Source organism: Arvicanthis niloticus, chromosome 6 (assembly GCF_011762505.2).
Source record: "Arvicanthis niloticus isolate mArvNil1 chromosome 6, mArvNil1.pat.X, whole genome shotgun sequence".
In the NCBI taxonomy this organism is placed as follows: Eukaryota; Metazoa; Chordata; class Mammalia; order Rodentia; family Muridae; genus Arvicanthis; species Arvicanthis niloticus.
Genome location: NC_047663.1, coordinates 16,674,637 through 16,687,425, shown reverse-complemented (window position 1 = coordinate 16,687,425; position 12,789 = coordinate 16,674,637). Strand labels below are relative to the sequence as shown.

General features: G+C 36.3%; 1 protein-coding gene across 9 annotated transcripts in view; it reads left to right on the top strand.

The window, feature by feature from the left end:
• The window catches only part of Tanc2 (tetratricopeptide repeat, ankyrin repeat and coiled-coil containing 2), a 296,480-nt gene that overhangs the window by 68,606 nt on the left and 215,085 nt on the right, over positions 1-12,789 (top strand). For all 9 annotated transcript variants that reach the window (XM_076935618.1, XM_076935617.1, XM_076935616.1 and 6 more), the window contains exon 3: positions 8,133-8,204. In XM_076935618.1, coding sequence (XP_076791733.1) covers positions 8,133-8,204 — 72 coding nt within the window. The remainder of the gene's footprint in view (positions 1-8,132; positions 8,205-12,789) is intronic.

The following is a 12,789-nucleotide window of genomic DNA, read 5'->3' as shown; positions in this document are numbered from 1 at the left end:
TGTTGAGTAAAGGACTTTCAGTGTGACTGCCTCTGGGCTACTAACACCCCCATCAGTAAACCTCTACCAGCTCTCTGTAAGTAAATCCAACAGTAGAGTTGCCAACCTGCTTTCCTTTGGTTACTGTTTATACACAGTTTTCCATTCCTTCAATTTCAGCTTATTTGTGTTCTTACTGCTAAAATGAGTCTCTCTTCAGGTAGCATACAGTAAAAATTTTTCCCCTCCATTAACTACTTTTTGTCTAATGATTGGAGAGTTAATATTTACATAGCTATTGATAGATAATGAATTACTATTGCCATTTTGTTAATTTTCTGACTTTTATAGTTCCTTTGTTCATTCTTCTCTTGCTACTTCCTTTGATATTTAATTAATATTATTTTATCAGGGTATTCTTTCTCTTCTGTGTTTACTTAACTACTTTTTTCTTTTTGATTACCATGAAGTATCTTTAGTTTATTTTAAGCTGATAACTTCAAACACATAAAATATACTTTAATTTCTTACTTTATTAATACCACAGTTTCCAAATGTATAAGCCGTTCACTAACAGTTATAACTATTATTAATTTTTACACAGTCAACTTACCAATAATATATAAATTGTATTAACATGAATATATCCTTGGAGGGAACTTATTGCTGAAATGCTGCCTTTGACCTCCAGGCAGCTATTTTCAAAGTATGATAACTAAATATTTTAAAAATATTTTTATCTTAACTTTTTAAAAAGATTTTTTTTATTTATTAATGTATGTGAGTACCCTATTTGTATGTATGCTTGCATGACAAAATAGGGAAGTAGACAGAAGAGGACATCAGATTAAATAGATGGTTGTGAGCTACCTTGTGGTGTTGGGAATTGAACTCAGGACTCAGGAAGAATAGCCAGTGCCTTGAACTGCTAAGCCATCTCTCCAGCCCTGTATCTTAACTTGTTTACAATTAAGAGTTACTTATCTACCATCATTACAGAGTCAGTGTATTCTAAATTTGACTATCTTCTAACTTTTACAGATTTATACCTTTGTTTTTATGCTGTTATTTCACATGTTTTCATTTCAACTTGATGATTTTCCTTATTTTTTGTAAGATAGGTTTAGTGGTGATGAACTTCTACTGCTTTTGTTTATATGGGAAAATTTTTCATCTCTCCTTTGTTTCTGAAGGACTGAAGTATTCTTGGTTAGCAGTTTGTTTTCTTTCAGCACTTTGGACATATAATGGTAGTTATTATCTCTGTCTATGGGATTTTTATCAACCACTGATTTTCTTGGTTATGAAGGATGGAGAAGGGTACAAGGCCAGCCTAGACTATATAGACACTGTCTCTAAAACAAAACCAGAATATAGTGAAGCATGGTGACCTACACCAGAATCAAAATAAGCAATAATGAAAGCAAAATACAAACAAAAAACTCTTGTCTTTGCTTTGAGAATATGATTATAATATGCCTTGGTAAAGGTATCTGTATATTGGATTTTTGGGTTTCATGGATCTGAATGCTTATTTCTATAGATTATGGACTTTTTCTATTACTGTTTCTTTAAATAAATATTCTTTGCTTCTTTTTCTTCATGTGTGCATTGTCTGCTTTGTAATACTTCTTGCATCCTGTGTTCCCTCTCTTTGTCAGGCTGACCTGTGAACTCACTGAATCTTCCTTTTCTTTTCTCTTCTTTTCTTTTCTCTTCTTTTCTTTTTTCTTCTTTTCTTTTCCCTTCTTTTCTTTCTTTCTTTCTTTTTCTTTTATTTTATTGGATATTTTATTTACATTTCAGATGTTATCCCCTTTCCCCATTTCCCCACCCCCAAGAAGCCCCCTATCCCATCCCCCCTTCTCCTGCTTCTATGAGGATGTGTCCCTACCCATCCACCCACTTCCACCTCCTCACCCTCAAATTCCCCCACACTGGGGCATCCAGCTTTCACAGGACCAAGGACTTCCTCTTCCACCTATGCTCTACAAGGCTATCCTCCCCTACCTATACAGCTGGAGGCATGGGTCTTTCCCTATGTGCTCCCAGGCTGGTGGTTTAGACCCTGGGAGCTCTGGTTGGTTGGTATTGTTGCTCTCCCCATGGGACCGAAAACCCCTTCAGCTCCTTCTGTCTTCTCTTTAACTTCTCCATTGGGAACCCTGTGATCAGTTCAATGGTTAGCTGTGAGATTTTTTTTCTTTGATTAAATATGCTCTATGAAAATTTAGAGTTAAATAATTGTGCTGATTAGTTCAGATTTTAATCATTTATTTCAAGATAGCTTTTCACTGTGTAGTCCAGGCTGTTTTCAAACTCTTGTGATCCTTCTTCATCCTCCCACCAAATGGTAGGTTTAAAGGTATGTGTACTGTGCCTGCCTCATGTGTGACTCTTTTTTTTTTTGCTTCCTGTCTCTCTGTTAATTTCTCATTTTGTTCAAGTATTGTTTTCCTGATTTTATTTTGTTTTCTGGTGGCTTGCTGAACTTCTTCATGATTATTATTTCAAAGTCTTGATCAAGTAGTTCATAGATTTCTGTTTGTCTAAGATGTTTTTAAGTTTTGTTCCTTTAATGGTGTCATGTACCTCATTCATTACCCTTATGGCCTTGTAATGGTTATATGGCTGGAGAAATAGGCACCTATTCTGCCCCTTATAGATTAGCTTTTACTGAGAAAGTTCTTTACCATTCAGCTCATGCTGTATCTACGGATAAGTAGGGTTGCTGCTAGATTTTTCTAGAAAGTTGCTTAATACTTGAATCAGCAGGTTAGTAGGCCAGGTTTCTGGGTCTACAAGGGCTTCACATAGAGCTTGAGTCTGTGAAAGTGTTCTGGAGCTTGAGTCTCTATTGAATGGGTTGTTATTATGGTCTGGAGATTTGATAAATATAGACAATAATAGAGACAGGTAGACAAATTCTTGCCCTGTCATAAACAAGGGGTTTGTGTTTAGAGCATAAAACAAAAAGTCTGGGGCAGCCTCATAATAAGAAGTCAAGTACAGCTCCACATGAGATGGGGCCACACAGCCTTTCCTACTGTGAGTGCGCTATCCTGGACACAGTGCATGAAATAACTCCTTGAGGACTGAAAAGGAAGGAGTAGTGAGAACATTGTGAGCAAAGTCTGAACCATTCATGAGTTTAGGATTTTATTTTCCTCTTATATCTGCTAGTTAGAGCTTACTGCAGCTCATTGGCACCAGTGTATGGACAGAGACATCTTCTGATTTGAGGAATGGAAAAGAGTATTCCTCACACAGAGAGATCATATAGAAGTCCTCCCTAACCTCCCTGTTTTCTTTTCTTCTTTTCTTGCCCTATCCTCCCACCTTATTATTGAAGCTGAGAACCCACAGAAGATAAAATTCTGAAGGGAGAACCTTGTCTAATAGTAGAGCTATTTACTACAGCCTGTTTTCTAAGAATACCAGCAAACTGGAACATACTGAAGACTGTAGAGAAGGAGACCTCAGGAAAAGAAGATCAGAAAGTTATAAACACCAAGGTTCACACTTAATATTTACATAAGAGCTACATATTGTAGCTCTGACCCTAATTATCATATCAAAGAGTTTTAAGATTGATCCAAGACCACTGGGGCCTCACATTTCCCAGATAAAGAAGATTGAGGCCCCAGAGAGTAGGGAGGTCTGGTGGGGAGGGATGGGGATACCTAGATGGAGGGGGTATGGGGGAGGAAGGTATGGAATGAGGAATAGTCAGAGGGCAGACCTGGAGGGAGATAACGACTGGACTGTTAAAAAAAAAAAAAAAAAGAATAAAAAAAAGAAAGGAAAGAAAAAAAAGACTTGAATCATAATTTAAAATATTGAGATCACTCAGATTTAATCTAAAATTACACATAAAATTGATGTACAGAGAACTAGGAAATACAAGTTTATAAAGGAAAAGATGATAGATGTTAATATATAGGTGAGTCAGTGAAATTACTGGACAAAGATGACTTATAAAAAATGTTTGATCAGCAATTATATGACCTCAAAATGAATAGAAAAACAAAAGTTTTAATGAAAAATAGAAGCCCCAAAAGGAATAGAAAATTTAAAACTAAAATATAATAACCAAAGAAAAAAGGAACTTTTTAGGGTCATTAACAGAATAGAGTCAGCACAAGAATCTATGATTTTGAAAGCATGTAAATATAAATTATCCAGATCTAAAGAAAAACAACCAAATGGGGAGCTTGGGAGATATGTAAAACAGAAACAGAAGGTCAGCATTTGTGCCATTGTAGTTCCAGAAGAAGAGAAGTAGAAATGTGATGATGAAACATTATTTAAACAATGGCTGAATTTTTGTCATATTTATCAAAAGAAACTCACTGAACCTTAAACAGAAAAATGTAAAGAAATTCATACCCAGTTACAATTGATGAATCAATCTGTTAAAATAATTTTAAAAAGATCTAGAAATCAATCAGAAAAATGAAACAGGAGTTTCTAGAATTACAAAGATTAGAAGATGTGACAATGAGCTGGGGATGTCACTTAAGTGACTGTGTTTTACTGAGCATGTACAAGGTCCTGTTGGCAGAAATAGGATAGAAACAAGATTACACAACCAAAGAGCCAGTGGAATATATTTAAGTTCACTAGTTTTTGAATAAATTAATTTGATTTTTTAAGTTTGTTATTTTTAGAAGAGAGTATACGCATACATACGTGCATGTATACATGCATGCACACAACTCACCTATGTAGGTGAGGAGAGCAAATATTAAGACATACATCTTCTTAGTTGCTTGTCCACCCTACATTTTTGCAACAGGTGTCTATTTTAACTAGAAGCTCACTGTTTAGCCAGGCAGGTTGGTTATTGAACCCTCGGGGTCAACATTTCTATGCCTAATTAGTGCTAGAGTTAATAGATTTTTGTTCTGGTGCAGCAAGTATCTTACCTACTAGCCATCATCCCAGCCCATTTTACTATTAAGAGAAATACAAGTTAAGCAAAAATCTTTAAGATTTTTGGGCATATTTGATATTAATTCATGAACATCTGAGGTGGAAGACTTACTAGAAGGTTAAAAATAACAACAAATTCTAACTTTGATTTGGTCCAGTTAAAATATCAAATGTTGCTAGGTGTGGTGGCACACACGTCCAGTCTTAGCACTTTGAGGCAATCCCTGAATTCAAGGCTAGCTTGGTCTGCAAGTGAGTTCCAGGACAGCCAGGGCTACACAGAAAAAAACCTGTCTTGAAAAACCAAAATAAATAAATGTATAAAATACCAAGCCTTATAAAAAGAATCTGTAAAATTATTTATTTGGAATGTAGAGTTAAAATGATATAAACATGGACAATTCCTTAAAAATAATTAGAATTTTTAAGAAGTCTCTTTAGTTTTAAATTTTTCCTTTGACAGCTTTGCATGTCTGTAACATTCATCCTTTCATGCTCTCCCTTCTTCCTCACACCTCCATCAGTACTTCATCTTCTTCCCATATACCTCTCACTTGTATTTCTTTTTATTTTGTTTTTATTTTGCTTTGTGAAATATTGGTTTTAAGCAGGGTAACTCATGTGTGCATGGGTGTGAGGCTATGTACTTGGAACATGAATAATTAACCAAGGGCCATATGACTGAAGACAGTGATTTCCTAGCATCCAGCAGCCCTTGACTGCTTTTAGCGTCCTGGATAAGATTTCCACCCATGTGCTCCTCTCCTCTCTATGGCTGACATTTTTTCCTGACTTAGTCTTGCGCAGCCTTACACAGGCAGCACCAGCTGTTAGGAGTTTATGAGTACCTTTTCTGTCATGCCCTTAAGTTAGTGTCTTATGGCATGCTTCTCTGTGGTTTGTTTCCTACACATTTTCTGCCTCTTTTTTTTTTTTTTTTTTTTTATGTTTCCTGGGCCTTGGAGAGGCCTTGGATGAGTGCATAGTCAATGCAGAGCATGCTATAATCACTCGTTTTTAGCCCCTTGACTTGCTTTAACAGCTGTTTGCTCTAAAGAGAAACTTCCTTGATTAAGGCTGAGGACAACATCAGTCAATGGATATAAATATTAAAGAGGTTCTCAAATATGCTCATTTAGCAAAACAATAGTGGTCAAATTTCCCTAGTACCTAGGACTTACCAGCCATGGACCTTTGGCTTTGTTAACACATGAACTTCCTCCTACAGAGTGGCCCTCAATCAAAAATCAGCTGGTTACTCTCATAATAACTTGAGCCATTATTGCAGTGGTAAGCACCTCTCGCCTAGCAAGTTTAGGTATTATAGCATGCAAGGTCTAAAGCTGTAAAGTGCCGTTGTTGACTTTCATCCCCTTGCTACCTGTATAGCAGCTTCTAGCATTGTGGAGAATTTGAGTTTTAGTTTCAACTAAGGTAAATAACTTATTCTGGAATAATAATGTATAGGGACCTTTTTGCTTTAATATTTTATCTTATTATATTAAAGGAAAATTTTTTTTGAGACAGAGTTTCTCTGTCTAGTGTTGGCTGTCGTAGAATTTACTCTGTAGATCATAATGGCCTCAAACCACCCTGCTTTTTGAGTGCTAGGATTAAAGGGTACTACTTGACTTAGAGGAAAGATTCATAACCTTGTATTTCAAGTACTATTGTGTTTTCTTAGCATGTCTGTCAGGCTTATAATATTTGAACTGGGTTTTATCTTTAAAATGTTTATATTCTGACAAAAATATGGCTTTGTGTTCCATCTTTTGATTTCCTGAATTATTTTTAAAAATTTACTAATAGCAGAATATTAAGTTACAAAGTTCATAATGGACTCAGATATAAATATTTTCTGCCAATTATCTTCTATATTTATAATTATTATATTTATGAAATCAATTAGTTGATGGTGATCCTCATGGCACCTTTTACATAGGTCCTATGCAATAGAACAACAATTGATAAATATATTTGATATATATATATTAATTAGTGTTAAGTCTTACATAGGGTAAATGTACTCTTAAAAACTTTATTTCCATAATAAATTTAAATATAGGCCCTGCATTTAAAAAGAGGTAAATGTTAAATAAAACAAGCTTTCTAGGACAGAAGAAAAGAGCACAGATGACAGAGCAAGAGTAGTGCTTCCTAAACCTGCTTATAATTGTTGCTTCTTATTCCTGTTAAATTAGAAATAAGTGGAAGTTAGTTATTGAGTCTTTAGTGAATAGAAAAGATGATGGAAGTGAAGAAAAATCTGTAACTTTAGGTCACTAGCTTTAGCTTTGTTAGCTCAGGCTGACCTGACAGTCTGTGTCCTCTAGGTTTACCTGAAGCAGTCAATCTCTACAGCCCCTCTGCAGCAGCTCCGAGTCCTGGGGCATAGGCATGTGCCATCAAGCCTGGGTTTTAGGCTGGTTTTGTTTTCTCTTTTGGTTGGTTGTTTGTGTTTGTTTTTGGTTTTAAGTTTATATATGCTTTATGGAATTCTAAATCTATTTCATTTTTGTGCTTTATTTGTGATGAGTCACTTTGTTTCTACATAATATAATGGAATTATTTATGAACTTATATTTGTTGTAGTTTTTAAAAATGTATAAAGAGGTATAGTTTTATTTCTTAAAAAATTAAAATATGGATAGTGAAATGAGTATTGCCACATACTTTTAAAAAACCATGAGTAAAATGCCTTCAGGATTTGTCTGCTTTTATCTCTTATTGAATCACTTGCAGGTTTGCTGTTTTTTTTTTTTTTTTTTATTTAATCAATAGAAGACTTATTGATTTTTTTTTAGAAACTATCTTATGAAACATGTAAATGTCATTTTACTATAGTAAAACATACAGTTCTTGAAATTATTTGGCATATTTTAGGCAAGCAGTTGTCTGTCTTTTAGACATTGTTTGAAGGTCAGGGCTTCTAAGCTAGAGTGCTTTAAATAAACTTTGGAATCAATAAATCCCATCGTTCCTTCACGAGTATGTATGGTGGAGGGGAAAAAAGCATTGGGTTTTGGATGTGAATGCAAACCCTCCTTAAAAGAGTAAGGACAATAGCCATTGATTTACATAAGGAAATCCTCAGATATTTTAAATGATTCTATTTATAAAAAATAAAACAAGTGATAAACATAGTAGTTTATGATACAGAGGTCACTGGAATTATGCCAAACTCATCATCTGTTTATGCTGTTTTTAATTTAATGCAGATGGAGGAAGCGAGGAACCATCGGATCGAAGACAGTCGAGTGTAGATTCTCGCCAAAGCCGCTCTGGGCAAGGTAAAAGCTTTTCATTTCCAGCTGTTCCTTCTCCATAACTTCATTTGGGGACTGGGATTTTTCTGGGTCTCTTTTAGGTGTTGTAATTTTTCACTTAGTGTTTATTGATGTAATCAAATGGGGCCTTGTGTCACTTTTTAAAATGATATTAAGGCTTAATTTTTTTCCCCAGCTTTAATGATAAATGTCTAGGTACTATTTTTTGGAAAGTAACAAATTAAAATTTTAACACCATCATTTGTTGGAGTGTAATCCCATACTGGCTTTCCCCTTCCTCTTTTCTTACCCTTCTCTCTTCCTCTCTTCTGCCTTTGTCTTTTCCTTCCTTTTTTTTTCTTTTTTCTTTTTTTTTTTTTTAAAGACACAGTCTCATGTAGCTCTGACTTGCCTCCAGCTGTGTAACTAAGGCTGACCTTGAACTTGTTCTCTGGCCTCTTCCTAAGTGCTAGGATTATAACTGTGAACTATCATATCCAGTTTCTGTGGTACAGGGTAGGGGTTGTATATAGGACTTCATGAATGCTAGGCTAGTCGTCTCCCAGCTGAGCTACAACACTAGCCCCCTCATATAGTATTTTAAACTTTTCATCAATATAGTATTTGTTGTCACAGTTGTCTGAGATGACATGGTAAAATTGCTGTATTATTTTAGATTCTTATTTTCCTTTTCTATTTAATTTTTGGCCTTTTATTTTTTTCTGATATGGCTATTATTCAGCTTTTTTTCTTTTATTTTTGAGATAATTATATAATCACATCATTTCCTCCTTTCCTTTTCTAAACCTTTCCATTATGTGTGTATGTATGTATGTGTGTCTATGTGTGTGTGTATATATATGTATACATATGTTCATTATTCAGTCTGTATAATAATTTTACTTGTATGTATGTTTTCAGGACCGAACCAATTGGTATGCTCTTTCCTGGGGTAGATTATTTCTTCCACTTTCAGAATTCCTTGGTTGCCTATAGTTCTTTGTGTAGGGTTGAGGCAAAGTGGTCTATCTCTAGTATACTTTGGCACGGCTCATGTGTAGGCAGTCATGTTAGTGACGCATTATGAGTATAGCTTCTGACATTCCTAGGAGACAGTGTCTCACAGTGAACTTCCTGATCTTCAGGGTCTTACATTTTTTCCATCCTTTATTCCAGAATTTTCCTTAAGCCTTAGGTATAGTAGTTGTTTTGTAGATGTATCCATCAGGACTGGGCTTCATAACTCTGTATTGTGATTGGTTGTAGTTTTCTGTATTGGTCTCCATCTGTCGCAAAAAGAAGTTCTTTCAATGAGAGATGAGTTCTACATTTATGTGTGGGTATAAGGACAAATATTTAGAGGGTAGTTAGGGATTATGTGGTTTAGTAACCATACTGTTGACTATCTACTGTTTTAAAAAATCCTCTATTATATCTAAATTGTAGGTATGTTATAGGTTCTCTTCCAAGATCTTTTACTTTACTAGCTCTGGGTAGTTGGGTAGGTTTCCAGTATCAAGCATAATTGCTCTCTTGGTGAGTGGTTCTTACCTAAGTCTAGTTAGAGACCTGTTAGTTATCAGCACAGTATGCTTCCCACTACTGTGCCCTTAGAGTAATTGTCCCATACTGATTGTTATTGTACATAGGTGTCATATCTGGGTAAGACTGTTGGTTGCTTCCCTCCTTTTGAAGCTTACATGGTGCCTTATGGCAGTGTGAAAGCTTCAGGGAGGAAACATTTAGGTCAGTTCCAGCTAAGGGGCCTTTAGACCCTTTGTCTGACTGAAGCGCATGGTGTCTACAGGAATAGGGACTTAACCTTCTACTCCTGGGGGTCAAACAAGGGCAACAGCAAGTCTATAATATTTTGTTAGTCTCTTGGACAGCCTTGACTGGGAAAGCAAAGGGGGCTTCTGCCTCATGTTGAGGTTATTATTAGATAGTTTATGGCCCTTTCAGGGTGAGTCCTCTTCTGTTTCTTTCTCCTGTTGAATTCTATTTTCAAGCCATAAGTAATTTTCATCATTGCCATCAGTCTTAGATTTGTGTTTTCTTGGGCATCATTCAGATATTTATTCTCCTTAAGTTCTTTTTCCTTAATTTTATTGATCAGTTTCTTTAAACTCCTTGAATCTTTCTGTATACTGGCATTCATCTAGGAAATTATTGACACACATTTTTGCAAGTACAGTAGGTTTTGGAGGGAAGATACTGACTTGATCCACTATGTTGCTTGCATTTTTGCAATGAGTGTTGGGCATGTGGATTTCTTTTTGGAAGTCTGTCATGAGTAGAGCAGGTTGGGTCAGAATTGAGGTTGTGTGGGTAGATTGAATTTAGAGATTTGAAATGGCTTGGATGAGTAAAGTCAGATTGTCAGAGGATATTGGGCCCATGTGCAGGATGTGCCTTCTTCTCTAAACCTACAGTATGGGGGTCGATCTGGCTGGGTGGAAAGGTTGGATATAGCATGAGAGAGACCTATGGGTGTGCAGATATGTAAGGAGGGTCCTAGAAGAAGTCTAGAGGTTGGTTACACCATAGTTGTCTTAGTCATTGGTCTTTTGCCATGAAGAGACACCATGATTATAGTAACTCTTATAAAGGGAAACATTTAATTGGGGCTTGCTTACAGTTTGAGTTTTAGTTCATTGTCATCATGGCAGGTAGCATGGTAGCACATAGGCAGACATAGTGCTAGAGAAGTAGCTAAGAATTCTTGATCTGTAGATGAGAGAGAGAGAGAGAGAGAGAGAGAGAGAGAGAGAGAGAGAGAGAGAGAGAGAGAGAGAGAGAGATATCTCATGCAAGCGCCCCATCCACCTATGGGGCCTGACTTGGGCTTCTGAAACATATAGCCCCCAATAGCATACTTCATCCAATAAGGCCATGCCTCCTAGTCCTTCTCATGTAGTACCATTCTATCATGACCAAGCATTTAAATGTATGAGCCTATGGGGACCATTCTTCTTCAAACCACCACTGTAGGAGTAGCCAGACAAAACCTGAATACTGTATATAGGACCCAGGGTAGATCTAGAAGAAGGTGCAGAGACTTCCCAGACTGGACCCTGGGGAAGGATATGAGAGATTTGGCTGGATGGTAGGTTAAGTGCAGTGCCTTGATTAATTTTTTGAAGTGAGCTTGTAAAAATAATCCACTGAAATTTCTGATGGCTTTCCTAATTTATTCAAAAGTACATAAGCATCTTCTACTCTTATTTTTTCCTTCAGTACTTAAATCATCTTTGTTTTTAATCTGTTGATATTCTTTGTTTAAAATAAAACAAATGTTCATAATAACACATCCTTTTGGTTATTTCAGTTAATACTATATTCTCAGTGGTAAGAATATATATGACTGGACCATGGTGGCACATGCCTTTAATCCCAGCACTTGGGAGGCAGAAGCAGGTAGGATCTCTGTGAGTTCAAGGCCAGTTAGTCTACCCAGTTCCAGGACACCCAGGTCTACACAGAGAAACCCTGTCTTAGGTAGGGGAGGGGGAGAAAAAAAAAAAAAAGAAAGAAAAATAGAGAGAGAGGGAAAGAATCTGAAATCTAAATAAATTTCATTAAATAGGTGATGTGATTCTCAAGAGCATGAGAACTGAAACTGCAGACTGTGGCTGTGTTGGTGTGTTGCTCTCAAAGGGCTCCAAGGGCTGCTTCCTCTATAATTCTAGACCCTTTTGTATTATCACATAGACATATGTGTATGTCTATGTGTATGTATGTACACATATATGAATCTATGAATACAATGTTTAAGGAAAAGTAGGGTATTCACCACAGAAGGGTACTTGGAGCCAGTGACTACAATGGGGGTTCAGGATCTTAGAGTAACCCTGAACCTTTCTTAGGGTGAGCATTTAAGCACAAAAATATATTCTAGGCTGACATAATTCAGTTTAGAATAGTTATCCAGAAATAGAACTAGTACATTTGCAGACTTTCCCAAAACTATGGGTTTGATGGATCTGGCCTTTGTTTTCACATTTGTAGGTGGTATTATCTGTGTGCTGAGTTTATAATCTGAGTAGTACTTGCATCATGGTAGCAGTTGTACTAGAGTCTGGGGGCCTGTTACTAAAAGACATGGCTATTTTTGAAGTTTTATCTATACAAGCAATACTTAAATCATTCTTAAGTGATCTGCAATATTGCAGATGTTAGGAATTTATTTACTCTTTCACTCTTACTCTCTAAACATATTCTGGAAGGAAGGAAGGGAGGGAGGGAGGGAGGGAGGGAGGGAGGGAGGGAGGGAGGGAGGACACATATGTGAAAACCCTAACAAGAAAATTAGTACAGAAATTGTAATTATTACTCCTTTCCTAAAATATGCATGGCCAACCAAGGCTGACTGGATATTTTCTTCAAATAGCCTAATGGGTGTATAAAACAGATGTTAAATAGTAAAAATTGAAGTACTATTAGGAGTAGAGGATGGTGAAGCTGCCCCAGAAATCCACTAAAAGATCAGTACAGGGATTAGCAATGAGACAGCCTCCACATAATGTTAGGGCCTAGAGATACATACATCATTGAAAACTGAGCTCTAAATTCAGTCACAGTAGAAATAAGCAAAGCCATGTGGTTCATC